The sequence below is a fragment of the Hippoglossus hippoglossus genome, chromosome 9 (assembly GCF_009819705.1).
Source record: "Hippoglossus hippoglossus isolate fHipHip1 chromosome 9, fHipHip1.pri, whole genome shotgun sequence".
Taxonomy (NCBI): domain Eukaryota; kingdom Metazoa; phylum Chordata; class Actinopteri; order Pleuronectiformes; family Pleuronectidae; genus Hippoglossus; species Hippoglossus hippoglossus.
The window spans coordinates 24,992,816-25,008,153 of NC_047159.1; the positions used below are offsets into that span (position 1 = coordinate 24,992,816).

At 40.9% G+C, this 15,338-nt stretch overlaps 2 protein-coding genes across 4 annotated transcripts in view; both read right to left on the bottom strand.

Moving 5' to 3' along the window:
• Positions 1 to 10,030, bottom strand: hdr (hematopoietic death receptor). Of its 3 annotated transcripts, XM_034597036.1 has the most exons (11): positions 9,883 to 10,013; positions 7,664 to 7,814; positions 7,359 to 7,487; positions 7,121 to 7,232; positions 6,889 to 6,986; positions 6,412 to 6,513; positions 5,476 to 5,516; positions 4,735 to 4,812; positions 4,129 to 4,135; positions 3,331 to 3,360; positions 1,469 to 1,877 (listed from the first exon to the last, which is right to left on the bottom strand). In XM_034597036.1, exons 1-11 carry the CDS (start codon positions 9,898 to 9,900, stop codon positions 1,567 to 1,569), a joined length of 1,077 nt encoding a protein of 358 aa, XP_034452927.1. In that variant the 5' UTR covers positions 9,901 to 10,013; the 3' UTR covers positions 1,469 to 1,566. The 3 variants fall into 3 exon arrangements, with proteins under 3 accessions (XP_034452926.1, XP_034452927.1, XP_034452928.1); XM_034597035.1 differs by lacking the exon at positions 4,129 to 4,135 and having other exon boundaries at positions 1 to 1,877; positions 3,331 to 3,364; positions 4,570 to 4,824; positions 6,412 to 6,507; positions 9,883 to 10,030; XM_034597037.1 differs by lacking the exon at positions 4,129 to 4,135 and having other exon boundaries at positions 3,331 to 3,364.
• The window catches only part of LOC117768557 (tumor necrosis factor receptor superfamily member 10B-like), a 26,350-nt gene continuing 11,217 nt past the window's right edge, over positions 206 to 15,338 (bottom strand). Inside the window, exon 11 of the mRNA XM_034597038.1 lies at positions 206 to 1,475. The gene's annotated coding sequence lies outside the window, so the exon portion shown is untranslated. The remainder of the gene's footprint in view (positions 1,476 to 15,338) is intronic.

Consider the following 15,338-nt stretch of genomic DNA (forward strand, 5'->3'; position numbering starts at 1 on the left):
TTTGGGCAAGGCATTTAATGCAATAAGGAAGCATTAGTTGTGATCAGGTGTAATAACAGACCAGAAACACAACACAGACCAAAGACAAACATTTCAGCTGTTCACAGGTAGTAAACCAACAGACAACCATGGACACTGGCAATCAAGAAGTATAAGTTAGAGTCAGAGACAACACTTTCCATAAATATGATGCTTCACATGTTGCTCAGTTAGTGCATTAATTCCTGAGAACATTACAATCAAATAAATAAGAACATCAATAAGCTCTAATGGACATCATACATACTATGGCAGACATCAGCATATCTTCATCTGGCTTCTGTTAAAAAAGTCAGGCATGAAAGACAGCAGGCACTTACTATTTCAAGTAAAATAAGCTTTCAAATTAAGGCAAATGTAACTTAACAGAAAGCTGCATTTTCTCATCAGCACTGGTGAACAGGACTGAGGACAGAAGCAGCCGAGTCAGTAAAATACTGACTTTGAAAGACAACGAGCATGTTTTTTGGCTGGACAAGCATTAGTAATGCATGTTTAATAATACTCTCCAAACACTATGCGTAGTAGCCTTAAGTGATGCCACAGGACAAGGCAGACATTGTGGGGAAGGAACAAGGGCCTCCTTAGTCATGCCTTCTCTTATCACAGCAGCAGAAGTCAACACAAGCTAACGCCAATTCATGACACTACATCCCTGTTGATTGGTAGTAGTCTTTCTTTGGCTGAAGAGATTGACTACTGGCCAAAACACAACTGTGGTTTGTACAATGCTCCTCCAACCAGTACTGGATGGAGCAGAAGCACTCAGCAACAAGGAACTCACAAGTGAGTAGTCCTCTCATGTTTTGATCCTTTTTTTTCGTTCCTAAAAGGAAGTTCACCTCTCACAAAGGAGCTGGTTGTGAATCTGAGGAGGGTTTGTATCCAGGGGGTCAGCGTGGACATTGTGGAGGATTACAAATACCTGGGAGTGTTTTTAGACCATAAGCTGGACTGGGCTGAGAACCCTGATGCCCTCTACAAGAAGGGCCAGGGCCGCCTCTATTTCCTGAGAAGACTGAGATCCTTCAACCTCTGCCGGACTATGCGGAGGATGTTTCATGAGACTGTGGTGGCCAGTGCTCTCCTGTTTGCTGTTGTGTGCTGGGGCAGCAGACTGAGGGTTGCAGATGCCAACAGACACAACAAACTGATCCGTAAGGCCAGTGATGCTGGGGGGGTGGAACTGGACCACCTGATAGCGGTTACAGACAGAAGGATGCAGTTTAAACTACATGCCATTCTGGACAATGTCTCCCACCCTCTCCATGACGTTCTGGTCAAACACAGGAGCACGTTCAGTGCAAGACTGAGACCACCAAGATGCACCACAGGAAGTCATTCCTGCCTGTGGCCATCAAACTACACAACGCCTCCCTCTGAGTGTAAGATACACTCACTACTAGATACTCATCTCAATGTACAGAACACACATATTGTACATACTTCCTATTTTATTTTATATATTTTGTAAATCTTATAAGCTTATATTTCTTATCTTGGAACAAACACAATTTCTCCCTGGGATTAATAAAGTATTTCTGATTCTGATGGACACTCAACGTAATGACCATCCTGAATAGCTTTCCCCATGACCGTCTCCGCTGTTTGCCTCTGTTTCAAATCAAGTAATGCTTTCAGCAGGTCGTTCAGGCTAGCCTCTCTGCCCTCTTTCTCCACCCAAATATTCAGCAGTTCATGGATCTTGTCTTCATAGGGAAGGAGCTCTTTGCTTTTAATCACGTTGTCGCGGATCCCAAGGTTACGGAAGAATCTCTTGTGTTGGTCGATCTCCATATCCTCAAAATACTCGAAGCATTTCCTCAGAGACTCTTCACCTGCAAACAAAGATAACGTTTTTCATTCAAGCACCTGAACAACAATCTGTTTTCAAGTCATTGTAGGAAGAACATTCTTAATTAACATTTGGAACGACTGACTTAACTCACAATGCAACAATTTTTGATTGTTTGTATTTTCATGTTTGTGTGTGCAGGTGACAAATTAGAATATTATGGAAAAGTCACTTTTTAATGATAGCTCACAGCCATTGAAATTCAAAAGTCCAGTGACTCAAAATATTTGAATATTTATGAAAACCAATCCAAATAGATTTGAAATACAGAAATGTCAATTTCTCCATCTCCTGCTAGAAAGCTGTGGGGACTTTGGACTTGAGAAAACGCAGTTGACCAACATTAAGTTGACAGACTTGATTCAGCTCTGCCTGAAAATCTTCAATAGTAACTTACTCCAATACGAAATTGAATACTGCAATATTTAGAGATATCTTTTGTTTTATTTGGAATTAACACGTTGATTTCTTTAACGCATTAACTAACGCATGCGCAGAATGAGCCGCTCCATGTACCCATACCCGCCCCCACTCACTCGCTCAGAGCGACACACGCAGGGAGATCAGAGGTCGTTCCAGAGTTTGTGAGGCTGCATTTAAACATCATGAAAATGACTCAACATTTTGTGCTCAGTACAACACGAGACGTGACGCTCACATTCAGGACTCAGTGTTAGAATGAGAGGAGCGACACACAGACATGATCCGAGACCATCGATTCATAACCAAACACATGACCGGAGGTTTGTCACCGAAATCATCCCAATAAAAAATGAACTATGAACAAGTTCATTTTCATCTTTTTAAGTGTGAACTGGCTCAAAACTGCTTCTACAGATGGGCTCAGATTTCACATTTAATTGTGTAAAGGTTTGGTTGTTTTAAAAAAAGAAAAGAAAAAAGTTTTATTCATCCATCCTATAGAGAAAAGGCTAAGATGTCCCAATTCGAAATAACATCATCCTATGTTTGCTCAGAGGCATAGCAAAGAGACAGCCAAATTTAATTATGGTGTGGTATGTTTTGGTTTGATTTATCAATCTTAATTTAATCAATAAAAAATAAACGTTAAATGTATATATCCACCTTCTGTCATTTATCTTTACGTTCCCACAACAATAGAGAAAATGGGAATTTCTTCGGGCATATTTACAAATGGTGATTAATCACAACACAAAATGTTTAATCGTTTGACAGCCCTAGTTTTATTACCTGAGCTGTAGACCAAGATTATTTAAACTAAAATGGACTTTTTCCATGATTTCTTGAGATGCACCAGTATGTGTTCTTTGTTTACCAGCTGCTGCTTTAAATATAAAACCAGTTGAGGGGCAAAGGTATCTTTAATTGAAATTAGTGATGAGGCCGAATTTCCACATGAATCAATGTGGAAGTGAGTAAGGATAGTTAAGAAGTAATGAAAATAAACAAATTACCATTCACAGGATTAAGTTTGGGAAAGTCCTCTTCCTATAATAACAAAAGAGAGAAAGAATCATTAATACTCAGTTCTATTGCAACTCTTGGTGAATACAACTAATCTTAAAACACAGAAAGTCAAAAAGACACATGCTCCCTGCTCGACTGAGCTGCATTAAAATTCTGCTTTTGTTTGGCCAGTAAATCGAGGGGGGCGATATGACTTGAAATGAATATTACAGCATTTTTCACTTTTTGGAAGTTGATGGCATTATATCACGGTATTGCTTCATCTTCATGTTTTAGGAGGAGAAGCCCGTCTTGTATATCGTTGTATAGCGGTCAACAATGCTTGGAGGGATAGTGGTGCGGTATTGGGACGTGCTTCACTGGTTGTCCACATGCTGGCTTTGGGTTTCCTCATAGTCACAGACGTTTGTTTTATAAGTGGTGAAACATGTTGCTTGTGTTTCCACCTTTTGCGATCACGACATGGCGACACAGCTTGCAAAGTAGAGTGTTGATACCGGAACATGTGACTCATTGACTCCCTTTTCCATAACAAACAAAAACAACTCTGAGCAGCACAATTACACGAGAGATGGTCATGTTTCACAATGCTTTACACAATCAGATGTCCGTTTTTTGCTTAAAGCTGCACATAAAGCTGCACTCGATTATAGAGAACATGACTGCACGAGGGAGGTTTTGTTCCAAAGCAGATCAGTGAGAGACTGTGGGAGTTTTTTAAGTCATTTGAATTGATCCAACACTACAGCCACTGTTATTTAGTGCAGCTGGAGCCAAAAGATCACCCTCTTTCTATGAATCACAAAATTTACAATTTCTGTGAAAATCAAGCTGGCCAGTGTGGATATATTAAAAAGATGATAAAATGTTTTTGTAGAATTTGTATTAATCTCATTAACACCTAGTACAGCATTCATCATTGCCACAGTGAATTTGATCAAACTGCATTATGGGACTGAACAGCGTACAGTAGCTCAAACATGCTAGAATAGAATGTATGCATGATATATTTTTATAAAGCATTGAACATTTCAGGCACTCGTGTCATAAAGTTAGGTTAGTTAAAGTGGGGAAAGTGGAAGGAGGAGATTGTAAGACCAGTGTAAGCAGACAGCCGAGTTAACAGTGCAAAGCATGAGTGAACAGAAATGAAGAGGAAGCAGGTGAGAGGGGAAGAAGCCAGGATGGAAGCAATGATGGAGATGAGCTGCTGCTGCTGCGCTCACCCTCCTGTCGGGCGTCCGGGCAAACACAGGTCTGGTGTGGAAGGCGGTTACAGGTAAGGCGGATGGCAGGCCAGTTAGACTGTGGTGCGAGTTACTGGCTGAGCTGTTGAGGCTTTCACACAGCTTGTGCTTATCCTCCATAGTGACGGAGGATTTGGCTCTCACCAGTGGCCAGTGAGAGGAGCTTGGCCTTCGGGTTTCTCCGTACCCCCTTTCCTCAGTGGGACAGCTGTCAGTGTAATGCTTTAGAGGATCCTGTTTAAAGAAATGTTTTATTTTTATAAATGCTGTTGCATTCATTGTTATTGTTTGAATGACATCTAAACATTGAATCTGACTAAACATAAACTTGCAGTCAACTCATTCCACTGCTCTGCACTAGGGTTGGGCAATTGGAAGAATATATTGTCTATTGGTGATTGGCTGAGTCCATCGTCTGTTTTTTTTGGGAGGGGGGGGGGTTGCCTCAGGGAATTCATTCACTGTATAAATGAACCTATTATATATTTTTAAAAAATTAATATAAATTTGTTTTAAAACACAACCACATTATTAACACTGATCACTTCATAATGATCAACACTTCTTAAATTTGTTGAATCTCCCTCCATCACTGCACACATTCATTCAGCCTATCCGGATTCCACTCACTCTCTTAATTTCTCACTCTCGTGCCGGCACCCAGTGTCGTAGCACACATGTGGAAACTCTGACTTAAAACAACATCACTTGGTCTTCATGAACACAAATGTCATGGTAATTTGCAGACAGAGTTTGATTATATTGTCAATTGGCAGTTGTTGGGCTGACAGTGGCCGATCGAAAAATGTTTGTCACTGCCCCACCCTACTCCGCACTTTAATTTAATTATACAGTGTGATGCAAAAAGTTTTACTCGTGACTCACCTGCTCAACTTTAATCTCCTCCGGCAGATCTCTCCCAGTGTCTGAGGGAAGCATGTGAGCAGAGGATTATGCAACTTAAAGGAATTCCCCTATCAAGCCCATCAGATTCATGTGTGAATAGAAATTTACAACTCTGGGTAAATCAACACTGGATGGAACAAAGGACAGAAATGTGTGGCCACAGCAGTCAGTGGTGTGAGAGCAGGGGTTTCACAGGTCAGCCTGTGCAGAGACTGGGCAAAACATCTTGACGTGGAAAGGTATTTTATTGTACCTGTCAACAACAGACCAGTTACGCTGCTTTCTGTGCCCAGACTGCTATAAAACATGCAATGTTGTGACAAGGAGGTGTGAACAAAGTCCACGCGTGTCAAGTAAAACGCAGGCTTTGACATCAGAGCTCCTCACTTCTCGTAATGGTTTGATATTTCCTTTCAGTCAAGTAATCACTAGTTGTACTGGTCTAAATAATGGCCAGTGACAGATGCAAATTTACTGGGAGAGCTCTGACTGTTTGTCCAGTATTTTAGGTCAATCTATGGGTGCCAATGAAACAGTAAGAGGGGAATAAAATACTATATTTATATAGTCTGTTCAAAGATGGCAAACTTTTTGTCTCTGGTAGCAACATAATTCATGCAAAGTGAAAACATTGTGTCATACTGAAAGCTGGGATTTCCATTTCTATAAATCATTCATCAGATCTTAATCACCTGACTTAACACGTTAGTCATTGTTCAAATTTGTGTCTGCTGATAGAAAACATACAGAAATCTTAAAATGGTTAACTGAATCATATTTCTAACAAAATATGTTTATCACAAAGAACAGCAGTTTCCCATCATGCTGTTTATCCATTCAACTTTAGAAGTGGAGATTTGAAATGAGTCAAGTATGTTTTATAAACAAATAGTGTTTTTTTCTAGTTCCACCTACCTGTTGATCTGCATTTCTTCCAGATGAATACTGCCACCCCCCCAGCGACCACAACAAGACTGGAGATTACAATGATCACAATCACAGGTGTGTTTGCTGATGAAAAAGATAAAACAAGTGAAAACTATTAGTACCATATATGGGGCCATGTTTGTTATTCATTTCATTAGAGTGTAGAGATGCAGATTATGGCCAGGTTTCAATATAGTTTGTCCATATTTGGTAGATGCAGAATGGACCAAATTTAATTTTTATGGCTAGCACAAAACAGCTATATAAATATGACTTGCCAAATCATTGTGCTTAATATAGTGAATTTCTACAAAAAAAAAATGAATGAAAATAACTTCTTTCAAACAAGATGTGGGATACAGTTTTGGTGCAAGTAAAATTAAGAGTTGTCTCCAGTGAGGACTGGTGTCTTCATAATGCTTGAAGAGCTTTTCACGTGGCACTGGCTCCCACTGAGGACTGTACCTGAGGCAGAGCCAGAGCCAGAGCTGGGCTGGATTTTCTTGCACTCCGTGTTGGTGGTAGAGGTGCAGTTCCTCTCTATCTCCTCGTCCTTTTCACACCTAGTTTGGAGGTAGGAAAAACAAAAAGGAATTCAAATGAGTGAAGCAGACTTCGAAACAGTAGAAATCTGTTTTTCATATGATAAACCACGAATTAATCATGCAGCAGTCGTGTGCTGTTGGTATAAACTCACTTTGAACATCTCTTGCATATTTCACAAGCTTGGTGAGGATCACAAAATCTTCCTGCTTTGCACTGACATTCCGTATCTTGGGTGGGCATACAGTGCCTTACAACGTCCTGATCTGAGAAAAGAAGAAAAACTGCCCTGTTAAGTCTGAGTTTATACCCAGGGCGCTCTGAAAAGGTTGAATATTGATTTTTCTTCTACAGCCATTCCAATCAATTGTCGAGCTGTCAAGCAGAATTACCTAGGCGACACTTTGTGCACTTGAGACACTGATTTAGGTGATTGGGATGCTCAGTGTATGTCTCGTAGTCGCATTCCTGACACTGCCCCCTCTCTCCGGTTTTGATGCAGTGTGATGTCACATGCATACCTAACACACATAAAACAAAAATATATTTAATTAGCTTCTTAACGGAGCTGTCAACATTTAATAGAACCTGTTATTTCAGTTTAATAATAGCTCCATAGCTCCTCTGATGGATTTCTGATTCAAGTCGATAACAGAACTTCAGTGGAATAAATCAAACTCTGCTCCATGTGACTTACCAGCTGGACAGTTCAAGCAGCATTTGTTGCCGTTCGGGTACTCCAGATTTCCTGTGCAGTGGACATCCCGCTGTGTCCTGCTTCCAAAGTCAATGCCGGGCCGCGGAAACACCCCAGTGGTTGAGAGGAGCAGGACCAACACGGAAAAACTCTGACAGATGACGACAGAAATGGCATCGTTTTACTTCTGATCATTACACAGGACATTTTATAAAGCAAACAATGAGTCCATCAAATCTTAATTACTAACAGACTGACTGATAATAAAATCATTAGCTGCTGCCCTAACCTTTCCATGAGCAATTTGTAATGCATCATCATGGGACTCTCAGAAACTCAGATGGGCATAAATGTTGGGACATTTTATAAATTAAACATCAGTTAATTAAGAAAATAAAGCTGAATACTTGATCACACAAATAATTTCTGTGTACAATCATAACCATTTCCTTTGTTAATATTATAAAAAAAGATGACACTTTTACAACACCACATTTATCTAAAAGGCATAAATGGCTTAATGGAGATTTTCCCTCTTTTTCTTCCTGTGGGTAAATCATTTATATATTTGTATAAAATGAAAAAATCAGTTCTACTCATATAGGGGAAAAAAACTTGTACGCAGTAATTCAAAGTATTTATACACCTCAAATATTTAGCAACAAAGACAAATAATGAGTCATGTTTCTCTAAGAACGTCCTTGTTTAATGGTGAGATGATGAAACATTTCCTCTAACCGCTCGGCCAATGAAATAAATCCAGCTCAGATCAGGCCACATACTTTTGGCACGAAGTAGGAGGAGATGTTTGGACAAGATGATTTCCTTAAGTCAGGCTTAGAGTCAGACTTCACCACAGAGATCCGGTGGTGCTGAGAGAAATACCCACTGCTGACTGAAGGAATAACGTTTAAACTTACTGGTCTCACATGTAAGGACAAAATACACCAAAAAAAAAAAACAGCTGAACACAAACAGGAGGAGCCCAAATACAGACAATACCTGGTACAGGCTGAAGGAATAACCAAATAAGGTAAGTTTGCATAGACCAGATTGGATTCCACACCCATTATTTCCCAACATTAGCCACACTGCCCTATTTGTTGAAGATCACATGATGCAAGGGCATCTTCCGGGGCATGAACACACCTGTGGCAACCATAGTCTGCGCGCGCGCGCACACACACACACACACACACACACGTTTGTACTTAGTGAGGACACTCCTTGACATAATACATTCCCTAGCCCCTTACCCTCAAACCAAACTAAATGCTTAACCCAGACCTAATTCTAACCCTAATACCAATTCTTAACCCTCAAACAGCCCAATGAAGAAGTGAGGACCGGTAGAAATGTCCTCACTCTGTAGGGTCTATGCTTAAAATGGTCGTCACAAAGACACAAGTACAGAAACACACACTTTCAATGGAATCATGTGACGTTCCACGCTTCCATTATTAAATAAAAATCAGCTTAAAACTGCTGACAACAGTAAAAAGTAAGCTCCCTACCGCTGAATAGGTTTGTTAAACCTCTGACAGGTAGGATCTCTGAACTCCATTCAAAAACAATGGATTTAACACACTTTTAACGTGGCAGACTACACGAGACAGCGCCGCGAAAACATTCAGCACCTCTTCTGAAGCTTTAGGAACCAAACCATAAATCGGCTCCATTTAATTCAGTCGAAACAGCAGCACCTCTCTTTAAACTTGAAGGTGCGCTTCCAAATAACCAACTCTCCAGCAGAGACTGGGAAACGCACCGGTTCACAGCTTGAGCGTAAAAAGTTGATGGTTGCGTTTTATTCATTAGCACCGAGCAGGAGTAGCTTCATGTGTGTTTAATGACGGAGTTAGCTTCAGCTGTGTGTTTTCTGAGGAAGACGAGGAATGTCGCACCTGAGTCTCAGTGAATGTGACGGAGCTGCGAGACTTTCTGACAAGAGCTCTGTGACGGGAAACCTCATTTTAACACCAACTCATAATCCACATGACAGGTCACTAAACACAACAGATAACAACACACTCTGGACAGAGAGACAGACAGAGAGAGACAGAGAGACAGACAGAGAGACAGACAGAGAGACAGACAGACAGACAGACAGACAGAGATATAAATGAAACTAACAACACGTGAGGAGAAAAGTTCGGACGCTTGTGAGTCGGCAGCAGCTTCTGTGCACTGCGCTGTTAAAGAGCAGAAATAAGACTTACTGTGCTGATGAAGGTCATGTTATGTTATAAAGGTGAAAATCCACAGGTTTGAACAGACTCATCCCAAAACGAATAGCGGGAGAAATAGTTTTTACTGGATTCCCTGGAGCTCCTGTCTCAGACCGGTGAGCTGCTGGAAGTCCTTTGAGACCGGTGGGTGTGACGCGGGTCTATTTAATACGCCCACTACACCACGCCCACTACACCACGCTGAGCGAAATACCCACTGCTGACTGAAGGAATAACGTTTAAAACTTAATGGTCTCACGTGTAATGAAAAACAAAACAAATAAAACAGCTGAACACAAACAGGAGGAGCCCAAATACAGACAATACCTGGTACAGGATGAAGGAATAACCAAATAAGGCAAGTTTGCATAGACCAGATTGGATTCCACACCCATTATTTCCCAACATTAGCCACACTGCCCTATTCGTTGAAGATCACATGATGCAAGGGCATCTTCCGGTGCATGAACACACACGTACTTAGTGAGGACACTCATTGGCATAATACATATCCTAGCCCCTTACCCTAAACTTGATCATCCAAACTAAATGCTTAACCCAAACCTAGACCTAATTCTAACCCTAATACCAATTCTTATCCCTCAAACAGCCCAATAAAGATGTGAGGACCGGTCAAAATGTCCTCACTCTGTAGGGTCTATGCTTAAAATGGTCGTCACAAAGACACAAGTACAGAAACACACACTGTCAATGGAATCATTTGACGTTCCACGCTTCCATTATTAAATAAAAATCAGCTTAAAACTGCTGACAACAGTAAAAAGTAAGCTCCCTACCGCTGAATAGGTTTGTTAAACCTCTGACAGGTAGGATCACAGAACTCCATTCAAAAACAATGGATTTAACACACTTTTAACGTGGCAGAATACACGAGACAGCGCCGCGAAAACATTCAGCACCTCTTCTGAAGCTTTAGGAACCAAACCATAAATCGGCTCCATTTAATTCAGTCGAAACAGCAGCACCTCTCTTTAAACTTGAAGGTGCGCTTCCAAATAACCAACTCTCCAGCAGAGACTGGGAAACGCACCGGTTCACAGCTTGAGCGTAAAAAGTTGATGGTTGCGTTTTATTCATTAGCACCGAGCAGGAGTAGCTTCATGTGTGTTTAATGACGGAGTTAGCTTCAGCTGTGTGTTTTCTGAGGAAGACGAGGAATGTCGCACCTGAGTCTCAGTGAATGTGACGGAGCTGCGAGACTTTCTGACAAGAGCTCTGTGACGGGAAACCTCATTTTAACACCAACTCATAATCCACATGACAGGTCACCAAACACAACAGATAACAACACACTCTGGACAGACAGAGAGAGACAGAGAGACAGAGAGACAGACAGAGAGACAGAGAGAGATATAAATGAAACTAACAACACGTGAGGAGAAAAGTTCGGACGCTTGTGAGTCGGCAGCAGCTTCTGTGCACTGCGCTGTTAAAGAGCAGAAATAAGACTTACTGTGCTGATGAAGGTCATGTTATGTTATAAAGGTGAAAATCCACAGGTTTGAACAGACTCATCCCAAAACGAATAGCGGGAGAAATAGTTTTTACTGGATTCCCTGGAGCTCCTGTTTCAGACCGGTGAGCTGCTGGAAGTCCTTTGAGACCGGTGGGTGTGACGCGGGTCTATTTAATACGCCCACTACACCACGCCCACTACACACCACGCAGTACGTCCTGGTCCTACGTCAGTGGCGCTTGTGCTAAACAGGTTTGGTTTGACTACATTACATTTCATTTAGCTGACGCTTTTATCCAAAGCGACTTACAATAAGTCCATTCAACCATGAGGGTACAAACCCAGAACAGCAAGAATCAAGAAAGTACAATTTATAAAAACAGTTTAGTGACACCTTAAAATAGTTTTTTATTAAAAGTCCACGAAGTCCACAAGGACGTGGTGATAGTTCAGTTTAACATAATGTTTAGGTACCTTCTTACATGTGGTTAATCAGTAGCATTAACCTTCTGTGTTTTGTTGTGATGACCTGCTGTATGTCTAAAGTTACTCAGGTGTAAGTCTATGTAGTTAAGCTGTCAGATTATACTGGCTGTGTAGGGAAAACATCAGAAAGTAAGTCTACTACATTAGATTCAGTGTTATGATTTCTCCTGGGCTGTGGTTGCTGGATTTCTTGGTGCCAGGGTCTTTATTTCTACTTTAATCAGATTTTATGTGCGAATGTCTGATTGTTACCAACTTTATTTTTCTATTTCTCTGTGCTGACGTGCTTTTGTATGTTTTTTTTTTTATCAGCCATGAATCTACCAGAGGCTGAAGGACTGAAGCTGAAGTTGAAGATGAGGAAGTGAAACAACTGGAACTCATCCAACGATCTGATGACTGGTGTCAACAGAAGAGAGACCTGTGGTATGGAGCAGAATATTTGGTGCCTTTCTTCAGGATGTGGAGAAGAGAGACTAGATAACAACATCCTTAATTCTTTGATGAGATGTGATGATGAAGTTAATAAACCACCTTGAGTTCAGTTTCCTCTCATGAGATGTCAGTAAAACAGAACTTTGTGTTTGATTCTCTACATTCTCAGGTTCAGTTTCTTACCTTTTACTTAATTTCTGCTGTTTTAGAGGTGGTGGTAACTCACATTATTGCAGCTCACATAATTTAAACTGAGTCACATGTGGCAGAAACAAAACAAAGGTCACCATGTTAATGTTGGTTGAATCAAGCTTAATTTAAACACCTGGTAAACACAGGTTAGAAGCCCTGAGGGAACTGGTAGGCCCAGCATTGCAAAGCTATCGGCTAACTAGCTAGCTTGGTTAGCATCGTAATTCACATTCACTGGGGCAGTAACTAGCATGCAAACAGTTTCCTGTCCTTCAGTCAGAACACATAGAAACACACAGTAACTTTTGTGGTGCATTGTGAACGCATGTGAAGCTAAAGAGTCTAAAACTTTAAGAGAACAAGGGTTTACTTACTGAACAAACTGGATATCAGCTCCTCTGAGTCTGTTACTGAAGAACAAGCTTTAATCCTGGTGAACTCACAACTAACGAAAACAAACAGTAAAAATGTAAATTCTTGTCCATCAACTTATAATGGCAAGAATGACAATGACAATGACAAGTAAATGTCAGAGAACTGAGTGAACACGATGTAAATAAAGCTCCAGTTTTCCTCCAGTAAATCTCTCTCTAGTCTCAACTGCTGCCTGTCAATCATCTGAGAGTCTGTGTGTCAATTAAACAGACACGCCCCCAAACCTAAAATTTAATAATTACGATATTATTTTAAGATGGACCACCAGATCTCTGATAAGAAGGAGAGTGTCTAGCGAATGAGACCGTAATCCCCCGGGGGAAAACGTTTCAGTAATGAGTATTTCATGGGAGAGGTCGGCGTCTTTTGAATGGCAGTCTAAGGAGCCAGAGATTTCTTGGAGCCAACTCGAGCCAGCCCCTACCAGATCTCCACGGTATTACACTTTCAAGCACTTCTGCATAGGCTTCATCTTTTGGAGCCAGAAGCTGCGTTCACTTTTTATATACAGTGAATGGTCAGACTTGAACTTAATGCAGGCCACTTGTGATCAGATCACTCAGGACAGATGTTAATACCAGGTCTGAACAGCGTTATACGTTAGCTCAGTAATCCAGGGTTTACCTATAGCCATCGCCCAATGCATGCTGGGATAGGCCCCAGTGCATTACTACCTTGCACAGGATTTTATCTTTTTTGTTTGGATACAACGCATCTGAGTAATACTGCTTGCACTTCTCAAGAGAAGCAACAGCTCCATCTCTTACTCTGGCCACGGTTCATTTCTCATTGCAGAATATGTATATAAAAGTAACAGAGTTTTTGAGCTGAATGAGGACAGGATCACAGTTACTGATGTAAAATGAACAGCAGTACTAAGTGGTCGCTTATGCTGTGAGGCCCTTCAAGATAATGGGGAAAACAAACTGTTGTTCAAAGCCTCTCATCACAAACTGCATGAAGTCGGGCATTATCACAGTTTGTAGCAAACCTCATTCTCCTGCATATGCTACTTTAACATTATCTAATGAGCAGTTGTCTGCAGCTCACAGATATGGAGCCAAACAGGAAACGGGTGGATTCAACCCTGCGTGTTCTGCTGGGATATGCAGCATATAATGCAAACAGAACAACACACGGTGATCCTGAAAGTGTGGGTGTGAACTTCAGGAGCTCTAACTTGGAGCTGGAGGTTGGAGAGAATGATGAGGACCTGATGGTGCTGTTGCAGACTCAAAGGTTAGACTCATAATTTGGTGACTGATGGTTTCAATAAAGACTGCAGGCTTCTTCTGTGCACCACAGCTCATTAACATCACCTATGCTAAATTTGACACCACATGTCTGTTTGTATTTATTTTATTTCTTCAATCATTCAGAGTGTACTGCACGTGGAAGGATTTCTGCACCGTTTACCCCTGCACTCTGCTGGAACTTGTGTTTTTGATGATAAGGCAAGGGAGGAGGCAGCAGCGTCTGAGGCACCTTTTTTTCCCCAAGGTTAAGACATGAATTTTGCATTGAGATAAGCTGTGGTGTTTTCTGCTCTACTGTTGCACCAAGGTCAAGATTTGTTTTGATGATACAGAAAATCAAATTTATTTTCTTCTCTTACTGAGTACTGAGTGGAAGCAGCATGCTGAATCGTTTTGACAGCAGTGCTGTGGGGTATAGAGTTAAAGATAACCCCACATTAACTCAGTTTACCCTCCTCACCTCAAATTGTGCAAATGGGAAATTGAACCTGCATGGAAGTAAACATCGTGGACATCAAAAGTAGATTGGGTAGAAAATGTGAAACCATGTATGTTGTAAAGAGAGAAGGAAAGTGTCACCTTTCTCTCACATGCCCATCAGAGCTGTTCTACTGCATTTGACCCAGGAGTGAACGTCAATTGAATCCATTACCATTAGAGACAACAGCCAGATATTAATGAGACCTAGTGTGTTTTTTGACCAGTGGAAAAGGGGCTTAACTCTCAAAGGACCAATTTAACCCTGTTGAGTTTTATATCTGTGATGATTCTCATTCATCCAGGTCATGGTATCTTCAGCGTTGTACATATGTGCACAAGCAGCTGGACTTGACGTTTCACCTCTCATCCAAGAGGCCTCTTCAGTTCGAACTGAGTCGTGGGAGGTTTCAGAAATGTAACCTCTGTGGGTTGTTACCCATTCTGAGACAATTTAAATTTAAACAATTCAAACAATTTAATGACACGGTCAAGGTTAAGAATTAACACTCAATCATGTCATGTGTTTATACTTTACTTCGTCAGCATACAGGTTATGGCTGTATGACTAGTCAATCTACCAAAAAGTTAATCTGTAACCCTTAACCAGTAACAATTATTATAATTTCATAAAAGTAGTTTTTCAAGCAACTGTACATGAATAGGTAAAGTCACAAGTTTACTTAACT

Coding starts and splice junctions, on each gene's coding strand:
- hdr (XM_034597035.1), bottom strand. Junction 5,517..6,411: donor GAAGAAATGCAGATCAACAG/GTAGGTGGAACT, acceptor TGCTTCCCTCAG/ACACTGGGAGAGATCTGCCG. Junction 3,365..4,569: donor CCCGGACGCCCGACAGGAGG/GTGAGCGCAGCA, acceptor TTGTTATTATAG/GAAGAGGACTTTCCCAAACT.